At 43.6% G+C, this 20,156-nt stretch overlaps 1 protein-coding gene and 1 long non-coding RNA gene across 16 annotated transcripts in view; one reads left to right on the forward strand and one right to left on the reverse strand.

Moving 5' to 3' along the window:
* Positions 1-1,383: 1,383 nt before the first annotated feature.
* CD44 (CD44 molecule (IN blood group)) overlaps positions 1,384-20,156 on the reverse strand; it is an 82,866-nt gene continuing 64,093 nt past the window's right edge. For 10 of the 15 annotated variants that reach the window (XM_045523944.2, XM_074372174.1, XM_045523946.2 and 7 more), the window contains 6 exons: positions 18,262-18,351; positions 17,175-17,381; positions 14,471-14,536; positions 10,797-10,868; positions 8,624-8,702; positions 1,384-2,369 (listed from right to left, as the gene is read on the reverse strand). In XM_045523944.2, the coding sequence (XP_045379900.1) occupies positions 2,165-2,369; positions 8,624-8,702; positions 10,797-10,868; positions 14,471-14,536; positions 17,175-17,381; positions 18,262-18,351 (719 nt within the window). In that variant the 3' untranslated portion in view covers positions 1,384-2,164. The remainder of the gene's footprint in view (positions 2,370-8,623; positions 8,703-10,796; positions 10,869-14,470; positions 14,537-17,174; positions 17,382-18,261; positions 18,352-20,156) is intronic. The other 5 variants (XM_045523945.2, XM_074372176.1, XM_045523950.2 and 2 more) reach the window with 2 other exon arrangements.
* On the forward strand, positions 12,380-20,129 carry LOC123619585 (uncharacterized). Its single transcript, XR_006728241.2, has 3 exons — positions 12,380-12,718; positions 14,415-14,576; positions 18,232-20,129. It is a non-coding gene; the product is annotated as an uncharacterized LOC123619585 (long non-coding RNA).

Below are 20,156 nucleotides of genomic sequence, written 5' to 3' on the forward strand. Positions count from 1 at the left end.
AGCGGGTGGAAAACCAACCCTAACTGTGAGACTTGAATGACCATCCACGGCCCCATAGAGAAGCTGGCGTGGAACCTGGCATGGCCCTTCTGAACCTGACCCTGGAGTGGCGGGCTGCGCTGGGGCGAAGAGCCTGCGTGAGCGTGTCTGGGTCTGCGGCAGACCCAGGAGAGCTCTTGGAAAGCAGGGAGCAACGTGGACACCAGCGGCCGCATAACTGCATGGGCTGGTGTGCCCGTTTTCTTTTCATTCAACTTGAAAATAAAATGGACACCAGACAGCTGAACATGGAGCTGGCCAGTGGTGTTCACAGAAGAGAAAGGTTTTCAAAGACCATGATGGGGAGGGGCTTGTGAGGGTGGACAAGGGAGAGCAAAGGTCGGGAATGGGCAGAAAGCCAGCATCTCTCCTTTAAATATATCCTTCAGAATCAGCTCTTGGTGTAAGCCTGCCCTGATGTATGTGGGACCTTTTCCTTCTTATCTTCCTCCTCCTCCTCCCCCATAGTTGGTCTGAGAAACAGTGCCAGTTAAGTTTGTCAGTTTAAGCAACAGATTACTTTTTATGGGGGCCCAAAGAAGGAGGTCCCGTTTTATAGGAGTCCTTATTTTCCAGATTCAATTTCTTCTGTTACAAGTAGCCTCTGGAAGGTTCAGGACTAAGGGAGCCTCCTGAATTTATAAATAAAGACACAAAGGATTTGCCAAGCAAGGGATAAAGCCTTATTATTCTCTTAACTGGCCATAAACCTACCCGTCTGGTGATAAGATTCCAGTGGTGGGAAAGAAGCCCTGTAACCTTTTGAGGGACTCCCCAGGCACTTAACCCTGAGTAGCAGTTGCATACGGGACAGACCACTGGCTTGGTAAAATACAGAGTCATAAAAATACTCCAACAGGATTTACAATGCTCCCTCCCCCACTTCTCCAACCTGTGCCAGTCAGTGGGCTACTGTCTGTGTTCCTTCATTTCCACTGGCTTCTCCTTTTATTACAGAAGGTCAGAAGGCACTTCCATGTTGGTTTTGGACATCACTAACAGGGGCAGCGTCTAGGACATGGGACGCCGCAAATGGTAGGTCGTGCAAATGTAATGTGACTTTTCAGAGTCTTTCAGGGGAAAAAATCAATAGCCATGAAAACATAACAGCACCTGAAGCTCCTCCTCTCACAACTCTGGTTCTAGGTCAGGACTAGAAAGCCTTCGGAGCCTCAGCAAACAGCATTGTCTCCTTTCTATGAGATTCAGTTGAGTGCGCCTGAGTCGGGGCTTAGCGGCTTAGAGGTGAAGACCTTCAAGGAGAACCTCCTCACATCTTCCTGATGAGCTGGTGGGACCCAGACCTGGCTGATTAAAAAACTGAAGGAATACAGCACAAACGGCGAAGGTGGAAGAAGTACAGGTGTTTATTATGAATCAGCGTAAACCCTTTATGCCTCTGACAAAGTATCAACAAAGGCATAATCCTCAAAGGACCTCCAGGGTTTAATATTTCAAAAACACAGATAAATAGCTTACTACAGATAAATAGCTTCACCCTTTGGGTATTTCCCAGAAGCATTTGAAAAATTTCCAGGGGTTCTGTAGCAGGTGATGTGTAACCAGTACACCCCCGTTCCCGGCCCCACGGGAGAGAAATGCCCAGGGGTTGGGCGCTGGAAGGGCAGTGTGGACCCATTCAAGCTCCCTCCCAGGGACCCATCCCTCCTAGCCCTGGGGGACATCCTTAGCAGGAAGCTGTCACCTGGGAGGTGGGGTGGAGGGAAGGCTGGGGTCAGGAAGATGGGTTTGTAGCTTTTGCCAGAAGCTGTCAGCCCATATCCCAGGAGGTGAGAGGCTTCTGGGTGGGAACTGGAACTGTCAAATTTGTGCCAATAATTAATAGGGCCCTCATTTCAGAAAGCAATGCTGTTTTTAGAAATTGGACCTAACTTTAAAAACACACAGACACACACACACACACACACACACACACACACACACAGACACAGACACACACACACCGATACACACCCACCCCCCCTAAAAAGGAATAGAAAATTTTATGCTAAAAAAAGATCCCCAATGAAACAATCAGTAGCACACTGCATCTGTGAAGTGTCCCAGCTCCCTGTAACGGTTAGGTCTCCGACGGTGGCTTCTTTCAAAGGTCATGGAGTAGGTGTTACACCCCAATCTTCATGTCCACGTTCTGCAGGTTCCGCGTCTCGTCGGCTGTCATAAACTGGTCTGTGGCCTCTGACGACTCCTTGTTCACCAAGTGCACCATCTCCTGAGACTTGCTAGCTTCTCCGTTGAGTCCACTCGACTTTCTCTCCTCCATAGCTCCGTTGCCATTGTTAATCACCAGTTTTTTCTTCTGCCCACACCTAATCATTTATAAAAATCAGATGAGAAATGGGTGCAATGATTCAGTTATCACGGTCATTGTCACTGCCACGATCACCACAGTTTATGACGGTCTGAGTATGTTTCATCTTACCGACTCTGAACAATCAGCGCTTCTCAAAGCAAGACCCCTGAGGCAGCAGCAAAAGCAGCACCTGTAAACTTGTCACAATGTAATTTCTCAGCCCCCATCTCAGGCACACTGAATCAGAAAACTCGAAGGAGGAGGGCCCAGGATCTGCGGTTTAGCAAACACTCAAGAGCTTTCTGATGTGCACTTGAGTTTGAGAATTACAACTCTGGGAAGCCAGTGTTATTATTATCCCCCTATTACAGCTGAAGGAATCCTGGGGCTCAGAAAATTCTGCAACTTGCTCCAGGTTACTCCATAAGTAACAAAAGAACTGAGATTCAAACCCTGGTGTGTCTGACTCTCAAGTTCTAACTCTCCTACCATATGATGCAATGGAAACGTCTGTCTCTCTTAAGCTCTCTAGCAGTGCCTGCAGACTCAGATAAGCCATCAACATGACGGTTATCAATCATTCTGATTTGTGTACTCAAGAAAGCCCCATGACTTCCTCTCCCAGTCAACACTTCGATGGCCTTGTCAGGGTTATGCCTGCAAGTACGGGGAAGAATGAAACAATAGTTCTCTGGAAGTGTAACTCCATACTGATTTTTCCCTTAACATTGGTTAACTGCCGTACAACCCTGGGTCTGGACGTTTGACTACCTAAGGCAAGTTGTTCACTGTTACTTTAAGAATTCTCAGTAACGTTACTTAAGATTCAAAAGCAGGTCTTCCACGGAAGAGCATGACCTTGATCTTGTCCCTGGGTCACAGCACTGCCTTACCCTGCCCAGCCTGATGTAACCCTTCCTCTTTCCTGTAACACGATCACTGCCACATGTCTAGTAAGTCAGATGTTGCTTAAACGAAAGCAAAGTTGCAGAACTTCACAACCAGAAGTGGGGTGGGGATGAGGGGAAACAGGATAGTATTTATGGGACACCTCCTGCATGCCAGGCACTTTACATGTAATTTCATGTAATCCTCACAATAATCTCATAAAGCAGCTATTATTCCCATTATACAGCAGTGGAGACTGAGGCCCAGGGAGGTTTAGTAACTAGCCAGAGGTCACAAAGCTAGTAAGACAGACAGAGTCAATATTCAAATCTAGGCTTTTATGGCCAAAAGCCTGGGCTCTGCCCAGCTCTATGCATGCTGCTAGCCATCTGGAGATGTGGAAAGAGGATGAAGGCAGAACTGTTCCCTTTGCCGCTGGATATTTGGAGTCGTACAGACAAAGCTTCTATTATTCATGATCATGGGCCATTCCCTCCAGGACTGCCAAGGCCATAAACTTTAATCACTTGTTTGAGGAAGCAGAAATTATACCTCCTGAACAGGAGGTAGATCCTGTCTCCCCTGGCATGATGCGTGGTGAGGGGTGGAGGGCGGGATGCTTGACCTGGGCTGGTCTGTGGGGCTGGGAATATGGGTTCAGTACACGTAGACAGGAGCGAGAGCTTGGACGGCCTGGTGTGGGGACCTTGCCACTGTGTCACCTGGGGCAACTCACTTAACTTCTCTGAGCCTCAGCTTTCTGATCTGTGACACCAGGCTGTTAAGAGTACCAGTCTCACAGGATTGTGAAAATCCCCTGAAACAGAGCCTGGCACTGGATACATGGGTGTGCTGCAATTTTATTTGTTGCTGTTATGAACCATGTGGGGTGAGGAAACCAGGGCCTTGGATAAACACTTAGAATAGTATCCGGAACTCAGTAAAAGTTCAGGAAACCCTCACTATCATTGTTAGTACAACCAGAGCCGTGTGAAATGGATTTGGCTTGTTTCATCTGGCTACCTCCACCCACCTTGTTATATTTACTATGAAGATGATGTAAAAAGCCAAAGGTGGAAGGCTGCTTGTGGTTTTTAAAATTCTCAGTGGGTATCCCAGGTGTTCTTTGGAGCAAAGGTGTCTTATTAAAGTCATTCCCATTTGCCTACCTCGTGGGTGCTTGAGAAGTTGGATGAACTATTGCAGGAAAGTGATTTATAATCATAAAAAATGTGTGTGCGTGGAGGTGAGTCGGGGGGGGATTCATGGTATTTCCCCAAACGAAGCTGATTTTGAAAGTGGGTAACATTTGACCTGCAGGGCTTTGCAGTGTGCGCTTGGGTTTTGTCCTGCCCCAGTTTCTCTTTGGATTTAGGTGTGTGTCTGTTTTCTGTCTGAGTTCTTTTAGGAGGGAAGGGTGATTCTCATAAATAACTCAGCTCAATATTTGATGCTCTGGGCATTTAATAAGTACTTAAAAAAAAAAAACAAGTTCTAATTTCTTCATTCTTATTAGTCACAGGAATTTTAGAAGGAACCTGAGAGCCAAGTTCGTCAGAGGGTCCCCACCTCTTCTCTGAGTCCAAGAGGTCAAGCATGTCATCCGAAGAGACACTGCTGGTGACAGCAATAACGACATAGTATCTGCGACTTAGACGTTCTGACTCCAAAGACTCTACTGAGCTGCATCTTGCCTGTTATCTCCCTTCCACGTCAATCTCAGGCATTAGCTGAAGATGCAGTGACCACATGATGTGGAAGATGCCAGACTGTTGTCTGGCCAGGAGAGGGTGGGCAGGCTGGGCAGGGCTTAGGACCCAGGTAACATACCTTTAGGGCTTTTATCTTAAAGCCTTAGTGGGGTAACTTAACAGCTGATCTTATGTCTCTTCTACCAGACAATCCTTACAGGTATTTAGAGATTTATTTTGCATCCTGTCAGAGCTGTACCATTCAATCCAATAGCTACCAGCTACATGTGGCCATTTAAATTCAATCTAATTAAAATGAAATAAAATTTAAAATTCACCTTTTTAAGGTAAACTAGCCACAGTATGAGTGCTCAGAAGCCACAAGTTAGTTAGTGGTTGTATATTAGGGCAGAGTGGAACATTTCCGTCAACACAAAGTTCTACGGGACAGCTCCATTGTAGAGGGCAGAAGCAGGTTGGGTGAGCTCAGAATACAGTGAGCTAGGCTGCAGCTTAAAAGAAGGAAGGCATTTCTAAATCGTGGAGCTTTATGGAGGAGACATACCAAGCCCAGGGTGGATGGCTGTCCTCTTGAGTGAACAGAAAAGACAGTTATTCCTATGAGAGTGAATGCCAGCAAATGCATTTTCTGTACAATCAGTGCAGAAATATTCCTTAATCACTCCTGTTTTGTGAAGCCTTCTCTGGCCAGGTCCTGACTTTTCTTCTCTTCTTCATATAAATCAGATAAATTCTTTAAGGGAAAAGCACCTAACTTCTTCTCTTGGGCCTCATTCAATATCTACCAACTCAACTGACTCCTAAGACAATTGTTGGCTCTTAAAGACAGTGAATAAAGCTATGCTTTCCACTGGAAAGGTGCAATTCACCAACTCTGGTTATAGGAGGAACAGCAAGGAAAGATGATGTGGGTTATGACAGGGATGGAAAAGCTAAGGAAATAGCAGGACCCCTAAATCTGCATCTTTAAGATGATGTGACTCACAGGTCACTTGGTCATGGAAGTTCACAGTCAACTCTCAAACCTCAGCTTCAGCAATGAATGCTTTTCCACTTTCAGCCGTTATCTGTAATTCATGTGACAGTGGCCGGCCCAATGTATGTTCTCAATGCACTTAGCTAACTCAAATTCAGCAGGCCAATCCTGCCACAAAACCTCAAGATTCTCGTAGGGAAGGAAGAACCCTTTCCGTTTTAGCCTCCTCATCCCCCTCTGCAGCGCTGACGGCCAGAGCCGCCACGCCAAAGACGCTGGCTGGATAAATGAGTGCCTGTTGTAGGCCTCTTATCTCCAACCAAACTTTCTTTGAGGAAAATAGCATTCTGTATCCCTCTAAAAGGCAACACTCCAAGCAGAAAGGCGCCAGCCTTTTAAGAGGATTAGAGCTGGGCCGGCAGCTTTAGAAACACAGTGCACATTCAGGGGCCGGTGCAGCCGTTAACCACCCTTTAACTGCGTGGCAAATCTGTTTTCGATGATCAAATCAGGACCTGGTAATTTACGGCATCTCAGCAGCTACTTTCCCAGTGAGATACTCGCTGTGCTGGATCCCGCGCGTCCCTGTTTGCCTGTTGCTAGGGTGACCGCTGGTCTTGGGAGGAGGGGGAGGGCAGCAAGGGGGCCCGTTTTTTGCTGCAGATATGATGGGAAGCGACGCGGGAGCTAAGGAGCCACGCTGTAGGGCCTCCAGCTGCTCTGGGGACAGCTGCGATGCTTCCCTGAGGTCTCCTCCGCACTGACAGCATCTGGGGCCACCGTTTCTCTGGTGACAAGTGCGAAGCTTACGGACTATATCCGTGAGCAGGAGTGGTGTATTCTAGGGCCCGGAACACAAGGACTGAGTTCCAACAATAGGAAATTCATATTTAATTGAGTGAGAGTAATCAAAGGGGAAACATGGAGGCCGAGGGAAAATATAAAGGCTCTTTGTAAAGGCTCCCTCAAGTTGCATTATTTCAATTCAACTAAAAAAAAAAAAATCTCTTTCCATTTAGTCATGGGCGCTTTTCTAGGAGGTCTTTCAGATTTCTTTTCCTAGTTTTCCTTCCTTATGCAATCGGCTATCGTGACTAATTTTTTTTTTTATTCTGCCCTCAAAGGTTCAGAGAGCAATATAGCTGTTTGACTTTCAAAGCCCTTTCATTAACTTGTACCAGCGTCAGGTGGCATTATTTGCTTTCCTCAGATAAGCACCAGCTGCACACGGCAATGGAATTAGCTGTTTCCTGCTTTCCAAAAGCCAACAGGAAAGATTCCAGAATTTTCTCCAAGTCTTTTCCCAAATAAAGGGGCATTCTGTGGCCTGTTAGATGATTTATTGATACGATAAAGGATGGTCCCGTGTGGAAATATGATTTTTTTACCTTATAAGAAAAAAAACCTCAAGGGATGTTTATGAAAGGTTTAAAGTTCCTCTCCATTCGCTTGGAGAAAAATCATGCATCTTTAAAGCATCTCAAATAGGGAATTTACTCTTAGGTTCTGGAGTAAGTTCATTTCCTCTGATGCTAGAATTACTCTTTTACTTCACTTTAGGTGGCGGAATTTCTGAGCAGGGTCATAGCTCAATCAGGTGTACACATTGTATAAATTCCAAAATGATAGGCTTTGGTCCAGGTAGGGAGACAGGGGGCCTTAACAAAATGAAAACAGCCGACATGCCAGTTCTAGGGAGTTGACTGTCTTTGTTCAGACTTTCCTAAGGAAAATTCTTCATTGTTTCATAGACCTCACTCTCAGGGAACTCTTCCTAGGCCATAACCTGAATCTTTTCAATGGCAGCTTCCAGAAAATAGAAAACAGTGTCATTACAAAATACGAACAACAAACAAACACACAAACCCAATGCCTGCTTTAGGGAAGGGTTCTAGAAGTTTCTATGGGCTTCAGACAGGCGAAAGGGCCAATTTCTGAATCTCCGTAACAGCGTTTCCGTGAGCTATGACTACACTTAATAAATATTTGCTTAATGACTCAATGAATGAATATATTCTTTCATGCCTTCCTGGTGAGATATTTCACAACTTTCATCAGATAAAGTCCCCATGGGTTTCACCCGGCCTCCCCCCAAATTAAGAAGCACAAAAGATTCAACCATTATTTAAAAACAGATGTTCAAATACTCACAGCCTCGTTTCTCTAACAAGCATCCAGAACAGGGCTTCCTGAACTGTACTGCCCGCATGAATCCTTATCAAAGGGGCCTGGGGTCTTATCAAAACACAGACTCTGATACGGGCGGTCTGGGGTAGGGCCTGAGCCTGGCATTCTGCATTTCTCACAAGCTCCTATGGTGCAGAGGCTGCTGGTTCCGGGGGCTACACTCTGAGCAGCAAGGACATAACGCCTCAATTTTTTTTTAAATTGAAGTGTAGTTGACTTACAATATTCTATTAGTCTCAGGTGTACAACATAGTAATTCAATAGTTTTATAGAGTATACACCACATAAAATCAATGCAAAATATTGGCTATATTCCCTGTGTTATATATCTTTGTAGCTTACCTACTTTACATTTAGTAGTTATACAAAGTGGTTTTTTTTTTTTAAATAAGGTTCTTTAATAGCCTCCATTTAATTGGTTTATTTGTTCTTCATAAACTGACAACACAAGCCTAAGTTTAAACGATGCCCTTTCAAAGCTGAAGGCCCTGAGGACCGTCCCCTTACCTTCTCCGACTGTTGACCGCGATGCACACCGCGAGGATCAAAGCCAGGGCCAGGAGGGATGCCAAGATGATCAGCCACTCTGGTGTGAGTGAAGCAAAAGGCACGCGTGAGCTTGGGGAACACACTTTGTGAAAACAAAAATGCACTTTATAAATGGACCTGGTCCAAACAAGAATTACAGTCAGCTCTGCACATGGGTCTAACCAAAGGTCCAGCCAATAATCAGGTAATACTGGAGGAATAATTTTGCTATATAGGTCTTTGTCCAACAGGTCTCTTGTTTTCATCTCTTATCATCAGTCAAGATTTCCAAGACCCTCCGGGAGAAACACGTTTCCAAAAAAGTGCAGATTAACCTGTGGAAACCTGTAGATGCCTTTGGGGCATTGTTAAGTAGGTTAAAGGGGTATTCCTTAAAAGGAACATTCTTCTCCTGTATGAGAGCATTCAGCTTACATTTTACTAAGGAATGAAAGCAGAGGCCATATACTAGGGGGTGGGAAAAAAGACATTCCCGTGGAGGGCTGAACTTGTGTGCATTCACTGTTAGGGGGGGTTCTTTGGCAAAACTTGTCAAGCATCTTCAAAATGTCCATGCTTCTGATCCAGGAATTTACAGGACCTCAGAATTAGCTATACAGATATTTATTTCTGTGCTATTTATAATAGTGAAAGTTGGAAACAACCTACTATTCAACAGTAAAGGACTGGTTAAATTAATGAGGGAACATCCATTGTATTGCGTACTAAGATACAGGAGGAGTGTATGCAATGACACTGGAAAGCTGTGGCTGATCAGTTGGGAATGTAGTATATGGTATAATTATGGGTTTGTATGGAAATTGCATTGAAAAGTGACAGCAAGGACGTACATGAACATGGTAACCGTGGTGTTTATGGATGATGAGGTAGATAATAAGGGACTTATATTTTTACCCTTCTGAAAATGTCTCCAATAATTAATAGGTTACTTGTAGACCAATAAAATGTCATATACGTGTTTTAAAACCAAGCTTTAGTAGCATTAAAATATGACTTGACAATTTGAATAAATTTAGTTGCAAAGTGGGTTGAATATCCATGCAATGAACTAGAGCTTAAGGAACAAGGAAGATGGGAAGTCATTCATTGTCCATTCTTCTTTGGGAATCTTGATTCTCCTCTGATTTCCTGCTCAGTCCTGCCTGATCTCTACCTGGTGAGGTGAGTTTGGGGAGGAAGGTAGAGTCAGGAGATGGGGAGGCTGACAAGAAGGTACCATTTCTGTTCTTTCCCTGGGTTTCTAGCCCTGAGATGCTCTGTATTCACTCTGACTAGAGCTGGGAAAAATCCTGCTGCCTGGTTATAGCTAACTGCGTCCCACTCACCCCACCTTCTCAGCCCACTCCGCCTTTCCACCTGCTCAGCTCAGACAAGCCAAGGCAAAGTGACGAGGCCCCCACCATGTCCTTCCCTCTCCCCCAGGAAGGCTCAGTTTGGAGACCTCTGGAGAGGGGAGAGTTTACAAATTTGTAAAGAATAATTTACTACCCTAGGAAAAACCTTCCTTTTTTGTAACCCCTCCCTTTACAAATGCTCAATTTTGAGCCCAAATCAAATAAACAATGCCTCAAATCTTGATGCTCGAGGGAGTCAGGTGGCCCAGCCCTCTCCCTGCAGGCGTCTCCCTCTCTCCTGTCTGGATCGGTACAGACTGCCCCACGAGAAAAAGTAGCTTGGGAACCATAAGATTTTTCACTCCACTCAACACACATGACCCTTGTATCTCCTCACTGTCTGCGAAGTAAGAGGAAAGTTACATACTTCACCCCCAAACCCAGAAATAAAGAAGGAACTGGACTGGGATAAGAAGGCCCTGGGGGTGATGTGGACTCCTCAGGGGGCCACTCATCTGCGAAGGAAGCTTTAGTAACTAACATGGTGCTTACTTTGCGACAGGCCAGGGACAGCTCTGAATATGAGCTCTGCCAACCTATGGGACAGAGGCCAGAAGGAAGCTTCAATCCTCTCCTACCAAGAGGCTGTGGTGCTCTCAGTCACCCTTTAGCTTGCAGGTTCAAGGTTAGACATTTAGGAGAATGTGCTTTCCAACTGGCCTCTTCTTCCTTTCTAGGACCTCCAGACAGACCTGCTTTTAGCATCTTTTTTTCTTGCTTCACAGCTCAAAACTCACCTGGAATTTGAGGTTTCCGTATAGGACCCGAGGTGGTGTTTGCCCCGCCTTCTTGACTCCCACTTGAGTGTCCTAAAGAGAAAAACGACATCTCTCAACCAAAATTTGGAACTCAGAACCACGAGTTCCTTACAGAGCCAACCTCTATGTGTTGCATCACTGCAAAACTATTTATAGATTCAAGCCACTGACATTATAATGTGTTACACGAAAGATTATCTGCCCAGAAAAGTTTGGTTTGATTAAGGCTAAGGCTTGGAAATGTTATTTTTCAACAAGAGCACGAGAACTCTCAGCGGCAGTACTGTGCAGTGTTTAAGAGGCTGTGGGGCAGGACGGCGCCGGATTCGAGTCCTACCTCTGCTAGGTCAAGTCATCCCTCTCCAGGTCTCAGTCTTCTTGCTCATAAAATGGGGTAACAATAGAATCCACTTCCTCATCACTTTACAGAGGTTTAAAGAAGTGTGCAAGAATGGTGATCGTGTACAGTTTACTATTTTCGACTTTTAATTTAGGACCTTGCTACTCAAAGTGTGGTCCCTGGACAGGCAACACCACATGGGAGCTTGCTAGCAGTACAGAGTCCCAGGCCTCACCCCAAACCTCAGAAGCCTCATTTTAACAAGACCTTTAGGGGACTCAAAGGCTCCAAATAGTCCAAAGCAAATCTAAAAATTACATCCAATATCTTCAGTAGACACAGGCATAAATATTAAAAAATAAGGATTTGGGGCAGATGGCAGGGGAAGGGGTTGGCAATGGTCCTTTCTGTCTGAACAAAATCACCCTAATGAGAGTACCGGCTAATATATTCCTGCAACATGCATTGTCTTTTGAAGACAACATTTTCTACTGCCACAAAACCAACTAAGGAGACAAAGAAAGAATCTCAGACTGAAAGGAAGCAGGAAGTATCGCAAGATAAAGAATCCACAAGTCAGAACCAGAGGTTCATCAAAACCAGGGGTGAATCATGTTTTACAAGAAACTTCTAAGACATCTTGTGAAGAGACGCACCCAAATGAAAGCTTTGGTTTTTGTTTGTATTTTGTGTGCATGTGTGCTTCCTTCACTGCTTCAAAACAAAATGTGAAACATCCCCACTGAAATGAACTCTTTTGCCCTACCCAGTGGGAACCCACTGCAGAATTCTCAGGGCTCCCAAGGAAAGAAAATAACCCAGGAAGTCTGTCTGGCTAGTCAGTGGATGGAGATGATCAGGACTTCAATGAAAAGCTTTTCTCAGAGAGTCAGACTGTCGAAGGTGCACAGTGGACACTGAAATTTTGTTAACTCCCGTCATTTTGGATAGAAAGGCTCCTGTTCATGCAATTTGATGTTCTTGTTAAACTCAAAACAGAGGAAAACAGATTCTACCGGACATTTGGCTGTTTCAACATGCCATCTGGACAGTGGCCTTTTGCTTCACAAACCTCAGGAGTCCAAAGGGTTTTCTGTAGTTGCCTCCCAGTGGCCTTGGCCATTGGCAGGTGTTTGCCTGCACAGGTCATAGGATATTTGCCATCTAAACTGGAGATCTTTGGCCTTGAAAACCACCTAAGAGGTACAACCACTCTTGCTGGTCTGTCTCTGACTCACAGCAGCCTCTGATAATTGAAAGGGAGGCCATTAATGCATCATAATCTCTTTATTAGGATTAAAAAAAAAAGTGCTCCCAGCAAGGAAAGATCTGGGTGTGTGTGCGGCCAGATGAAACCTCCCGCTTGAACAACAGACACCTGCACAGGAGTCAAACAAAAGAGACCGTTCCCGCCCACCTGATTTTCACTTCAAACAAAAGCAGAAGATGGACCGGATACACCGGTCTTGCCTTGCACCCTAGAGGTCTGCAAACTAGCCGGAGCTGGGCTGGCTGGGAAAGCAGGTTCTGCAAAGGGGATGCTCAACACTGCAGCTGGGAGGTGAGATCCAATCTGAGACATGTGCACAGAGATAATTCAACTGGCTGGTGCGACTGTGAGGCAAAATAGCCTAGGATAGTGCTTCTCAAACTTTACTGCACATACGAACCACCTAGTGGGGCTGGGTGGGGTAGGTCTGGTTAAAATGCGGCTCTTGGTTCAACTGGTCCAGGATGGCTGGGGATTCTGCAGTTCCAGCCAGCTCTTAGGTGATGTCCCTTGCCGTTGGTCCTAGGACCACACGTGGAATAGCTGGGGTCTCCTGATTTTAGAGAGCATTGTCTTGCAGTAATAACTCCAAATTCAGATCATTTTCAAAATCCTTTCATATTCCTGATACCTCATGCTTTTCATAAGAACTCTAGGAGGTAATGGAGGCTGGTGTTCCAATCTCATTTTTACTAGTAAAGAAGTTATGGCTGGGAAAGGCTAAATGCCCCACCCAAGGCCCCCAGAGAGCCTGGGACTTCTGTCTTTATTTTAGAAGCGTTTCTACTGAGTCCCCTCACCCCTGTGCTCTTCTTACATAATAGGTCATTACTGAAGTCACCATGTAAATATCCATCTTCATATTTGCTTTAAGTGTCTGAACTTTAAGCCTAGAGGCAACCCTCCTCCCACTTAGGCATGAAGGGGACAGTAGTTCATATGGATCACCTGACTTGCCTGGGGTCACCTGGACTGGAGATGCCAGGGAGACCCCAGTAAGACAGCGCCAGCAGAACCTCTCAGTAGCCCCAGTGTCAGTGGTCACACGTAAACCTGCCTCATGGCAGACTTTTGCTGCCTGAAGTCATATTTCTAGGGGTGTGATCAGTACAGTAATTACAGCAGTAATAATGGTCATTACAGAGTACTTTCTCCAGATCATGCTTCTGAGAGGCAAAACAAATCCCTGGGGCTGGGAACCTGGCTTCACCTCCCAGCTCACTAGTCATGTCAACTCAGCCAGGTAACTTAGCTTCTCTGAGCTTGAGTTTCCTCATCTGTAATATTGGGATAATAATAGGACTGACATAATTAAGTGAGTTAATCATAAATGAAATATATGAAATCGCTGATATTTGACTGTTGACCTATAGAAACGGCAGTTTCATATCGTCCAACTTAATACATGCAAAGTGCTTAGAACAATGCCGCCAGCACACAGGAAATTCTCAACGAATGCTAGCTATTATGCCATGTGCTGGGGGTTATGCTAAATACTTTATAAGTATATCATCATTTAGTCTTTAAAACAATGCCCTGTGACAATTATTATTACCCCAGTTTTATTGGTTAGGAAATTGAGTCTTAGATCCTTTAAATAAGGCCCCCAGTTTACATATGGAGGAGCTGGAATTGAACCCAGGCCATTCTTATGGCAAAGTCTATGTTTTTATTCACTCTAGTGTAATGCAGTGTTAAACTGGACAGCCTGCTTGATTCTTTCTGATCCTTTCAGATGGAAGAATTATCTTGAAAGCGGTGGTTGTCAAAGTGGAGTCCCTGTCCCAGCAGAATCAGAATCACCAGGGCACTTGTTAGAAATCCATGCTCAGGCACCACCCCAGACCTACTGAATCGGAAGCTTTAAGGATGGGGGCCCAGCAATGTGATTTAGTAAGCTCCCTCTGAGATTGTGATGCATCCAAAGAAAAATATGAGAACAATTTTTCAGGAGACACTGACTCATACATACTTCATTCATAATCAGCAGGTTCCATGGTGAAAACAGAAAATAACTCAATAAATAAAGCAGCTCAAACTCACCAGCTGATTCAGATCCGTCAGTGGTATGAGACCTCTCGCTGGAGTCAACCGGTGAGACTTGGTCATCTGGAAGAAGCAACGAGGGAAGATTCAGTACTGTGTTCAGGTACGCTGCATCTGTGTTTTCATACAGCCCATCACAAAGTGTAGTCTTTCAAAGGTAACCAAAGACGATGACAAATGAGCTTTGCATGGGTCCATGATATTAATTACTGTTCATTGCTGAATCCACTGATGAGTGGGCCAGAGCTTTAATCAAAATTTTAAAACCTGGGACAGCACAGACCATCAAAGATAACCATAGGAAGTGTGGCTTTAGTAGAAACTGTAACACTTTAACAAAAATATTATAGTGTCTTTGCAGGTCTGATGGTGGGATTTGATACTATATCTTTGAAATAAGGACTGTATGCTTTGGATTATGATAAATGTGATTACTGGGGACAGGTGTACTCTGTGGCTTAGGGCATGAGACATTTAAAGAGATTTCTTTGAGGCAGGAAATAGAAAAAGGTTTTGATGTGCAATAAAGAATATTGGAGTTGAAGTATATAAAGATTCAAAGAGAAAAGTCAACTGCTTATTTAGAGAAAAAGAGTCTGAAAATAAGTGAAAAAGAAATGGGGAAATGATAAGTAACATGTGACTAAGGTGTCCCTGGTTATTAGAATATGTTTCAAATAATAATACTTTTCAAAAATTAAATCTATATTTTTAATATTGGAAGTTAATGTGGTCCCATATCCTCAAATATCCATCACCAAAAGGCTTTTGATTGAGACAAGTTCATGAATTGCCAAAATCTGAACCCGCAGGTCAAATTTGGACTCAACATATGGAAACTCACTCTTCTCCCTTTTCCCCACACATTTCCCAAAACTATAATGGCATCTTAAAACAAAACAGGACAATAATTTCATAAAATGGCTATAGTCACCCATTATGAAAAGTACATATAAGGAATATACAGTAATCTGATCATCACCATTTCCTTGATTAGAGTAGGTGAAGATTACCTGTAATCTCTCATGTAATTGTATAGAGGAGATAGATTGCTTTGTTCTTTGGTTGATGGTAAGAATAACTGAAAATAGCATTTGCTGAAAGATGACACCAATACTGCCCCCACCACCACCACCATCACAGTCACCGCCACCACCACCACCACCACCATCACAGTCACTACCACCACCACCACCATCACCACCGTCACCACCATTACCACCACTACCACAATTCCAAATGTTTACATTGTATGGGAAGAAATGAGCCTTATCCAAGTGTTTTGGAAGAAAACCAAGGATGAGAGTCAGATCATTTACCCATGGAGAACAACGGAAAGTCTGTACCACCGCAGGATGTAGAAGGAATCAGCATATGTAAAAATCAGCTTTGCGGAGAACACTTTATTTACTAATAAATAGTCTATGTAATCCTTCTAGGCTACTGTGACTATTAAAATTGCCATTTAAAATCTAAATTCATTAGGCTACATAACAGGTCTTATTTTGCCAAGAGAAACCAGGCAGTGCTTTAAGATTCATTTCTCCCGAAGAATACCGACCACACTACTTGGAATTTTGAATAAACCGAGAGCAGAATCATGCTGCATAAAGAGCCAGTGGCTGTAAGGGGATTTGTCTTGCTAATATTGCTGAGGTTAGTATTTTTAAAACCTGTTTTCCTTGAAGCCCTGGGGTGGGCAGCCCAGAGGGGAGAGGCTGAGCATGTGGCATTCTGGGTTTCTGTCTCCACATCAGTTAGAGCGCCAATGATGTTATCTGTTTTAAATACTGGGTTCTCATAAGATCTATCCTTCTTTTGAGGTGGAAGGGGCAGGGAAAGGACCAATGCTGCTACATATGTACATACACACTCACATAAATACATATACATATATATTTAAATAATATGTCTTAATGGTTGAGTGTAAAAAAAACACCTGAATAACTGCCATCAGGAGGGAGAGTTCGGTTTTAGTTTCTTAGCCAGATCAGGTATTTTGCAGTTCTGTTTTCTTCAGTGTTAGTTTCTTAATGCAAATGAAGAAACACAGAAAAGTCAAGTTGGGAGGACTGCTTATTTGAGGAAAAAGGTCTCATTCTTACACTAGGTTCATGTCCATCTTAACTGAATAAGTCATCTTCAGTCATCTCTTTGCCATCACAAGAGAAACGATGCCTGTTCATTAATAGGAGATTAAATCGTATTAAGTGTGTATCTTAACTGGAAAAGGTTATCCATAAGCCCTTCACCAAAAGTATATTCACCAATCCATCACCAGTAGAAGAAAATAATTTCAGAGCAAAGACATCAGTATATAGAAATTATTTACAAGTTGGGTAAAACCTTACTAATGGGTGGCATATGCTGAATCAAATGAAATTACTAATATTTGGCTACTTTGACTGACATATGATTCAACTTAACATATCATAAGATCAGAAACAAGACAAAGAAGGAAATTCTACCATAACAACCAAGTCAAAAAAATAAATGGAAGTTACACAAGCAAATAAAAGCATTATTTATCTAAAGGAAGTCTGTTCACTTGCACACTACAATGATGATCTGTGATGAAAGCCGTTCCTGGGTCACAAATCAGTCTCGTCACAGCCTACACAAGAGAATGTCCCCTGTAATAAGAAAGTGTGTTGTTTTTCCCTATTGAGAAAGCAAATCAGATAACAGATGGCCAAATTACCTGATAAGGAATGATCAAGATTAGAGGTGAAATCTCCAAGAACAGTAACTCCGGTAACTCCAGGGGACTCAGGCTCAGTAGGGGTCACTGGGAGGAGGGTTGTGTATTCATTTGTGTCTGGAGAATGAGGAGTATAACCTTCCACTGAAGTGGCTGAGTCGTCAGGAAGATTTCCACCTCTTCTTCCACCTCTGCCATCATTCCTATCTGTGTGAAGGTGGAATTAATGGTAAACCCACTTTTGTAAGAACACCACCCATCATATGCTTGTCTTCAGAATGTGCAATTGCTGCAAAAGCTTGTCGCTTGTTATTTGTGAACACGGAGCAAAAGACAGGGAGGTTTGTTACACCACTGGGCAGAATCAATATTTTGCAATCAACACCACCTGGATATTACTCAATGGAAGAGATTTTGGTGATCTTAATACCCAGAAGAGACATTTGTTACAACAACCGCCTGGGTTATTAAAATAAGGTTTATGCCGCTAGAACTGTTACCTTGAAGTCAACCCAAGTACCAGATAATCTTGAGCTCTTACTCTACTGGACCACCACCTTTGATGAAGTGGAAGGTAAAACTGAACTGAAAGGTAAAATTATGCTGCCTGCAACTGGAATGGCCAATGAAAAGTTTCAAAGACCAGAGGCTTTGATTATTCTTTCCTTGGCCATTTCACACGGCTTCTTAGTCACCAGCATCATGGATTTATGGTCCAGAGGATAAACAGCAAAGTAATATTACTAATGCCAGGAAATCAGAGCATGACATAATTCAGACCTTTATACCAATTGTAAATCATACATAAGCGATGTTATGTGTAAACCAAGCCACTAACTCTGGATTTGAAGAAGCCCAGTCTTTAAGATTAAAAAATAGAGTTTGCCTTTAATGTACAATAGTTTCTAACAGGTCTACAAGCAGAAAAATCAGAGACCCATCACCAGCCACACCTTCTGATCAGAAGTATCAGCATAACTGCAGCCAACTGATGTCCCTCCACCAAAGACACTGCAAAGGCACCCATAATTCATTGATTTCTTTTTTTTTTCACTAGCTGAAGCCACCTGGGCTTTACAGTCCTTACTGCTAGATGTTGGAGCAGAAGTCGTCGGGTGCTCTTTATCTTCTTCCAAGCCTCCGTGTGATGTAGAGAAGCTCAGAGTATCACTCCACTCTGTTTCAATGAGGGATGAATCTGGTATTAATTTGGAGCCATGAAACAAATCCTCTGTTATCTAGCTACAAGTGTCAGATGGGTAGGTGCGTAGGAATACCAAGGTTTGGGCATGCCATTCTTCTCTGATTGACATAAATGCACAACAGATTTCTGCTTTGCCCCTAGTTGGCTTTGCTTTTCAGTATAATCAACAAGGTCAAGTGCCAAGGTGACACCTGAGCCAAAACTTTGTCCATCCTGGATCATTGTGGCCCAATTATAGCACTTCTTCCTGTCACTCGGGAAAACCAGAGAGCACAGAGACAAAGAAAAAGGAACGTGTGAATCCCAGTGTTCCTATTAACCATCAAGAGCACCTAGCTATGTGTCAAGACACGTGACGGTAGAGAAAATAAACACCATCATAGCGGATAGCGTATTTGTCACCACAAAAGAGGAAGAAGTTTATCTAGAATTACTTGCTCAAGTAACTCAGACCAAATTTATACAAGGAAACACTTAAATCTCTTCTGAAGAATATTAAAGTTATCATCGTACTCAGTTATTAGGTTTTTGATCTCATCTGTGGATGCGGATTCTCATCACTGAGCTGAAACACCAGGAAACTCTTATCTGGGCAAACACAGGGCCCTCGCTGATATGTACAATTTCATGTTGAATCATTGCCCGTATCTGAAAAAGCTTTGATTGTTCTCAGTTAATTTCTTTTGTGTTCTTCTAAGAAACATACCAACCTCTGAGTTACAGGTGCAAGCACTCCATAAAGCACACCACTAAGCACACCATGTCCACCACCAAGTAAATATTACAACCAGGAGAGAGACATTCACCAAATCCCAAACTCAACTGCACAGCAAAAGTCAACAAGGACATAAAGTAGGAATACAAAACCCTTGACTGGCAAGGACCACTTTTAGGCTTATCTGCATCTCCTTTGATGCTTAACACTGGGCTATTTACATTCCTGACGATCAACACATGCCTGTTAATTTTTCCTTTTGCCTAAAAGGGCTCACATGGAAAGACTCTGCCCATTATGTAAGACCTACTTAATTCTGGATTTCTTTCATATTCTGTCAAGAAATTATGAATGGGTGATCTCCAGGATAGCCCTGTAAATGTAGTGGGCATTAAGGCTACTAGAAGTTTAGCACTGTTTCTACCATGATGATAGGAGGAGACATGAGCAAATGCTCCTCTTTTGTTCCCTGGCCCTGCCATCTATGTCAACTGTCAACAGCAAGCCTTGCTCCTCCTCTGTGACCTGATGTGATTTCCCTACTCTCCACCACTATCTGGCCCCAAAATATCTTTTTACAACCATCAAAACGTCCTACCCCTATTCTGCATTGACTGAAAGATGGGAATCAAAAGGAGCTGGTCAGTTAAAACGTAGAGAAACCACCGTCTGAGCTGTGGTCTTGGGTTTCACTGACATTACTACTCAGAGAATGAATGGAGTCCCACACCCTTTTTAGTTTTTTTTTAACATAAAATCATTGACTCTGGGAAGCACCAAGAATGGAGGTATAATCAGGTTTAAAGAATTCATCAAGAAAATATAGACAGTGAAGACAGCTTTTACGTTCTGAGCTGAGCTGAGCTACGTAGCACTGAGCGAGCTGTTCCACCACCAAGCTCTGCACCAGGGTCCACGGGAGCAAGAGCTGAAGCAGGAATACAGGTCAATAAGGACACTGGAGGAGGGTATAGCTCAGTGGTAGAGTGTGTGCCTAGCATGCACTAGGTCCTGGGTTCAATCCCCAGTACTACCATTAAGATAAATAAATAAACAAACAAAT

This window comes from Camelus bactrianus, chromosome 10 (assembly GCF_048773025.1).
Source record: "Camelus bactrianus isolate YW-2024 breed Bactrian camel chromosome 10, ASM4877302v1, whole genome shotgun sequence".
In the NCBI taxonomy this organism is placed as follows: domain Eukaryota; kingdom Metazoa; phylum Chordata; class Mammalia; order Artiodactyla; family Camelidae; genus Camelus; species Camelus bactrianus.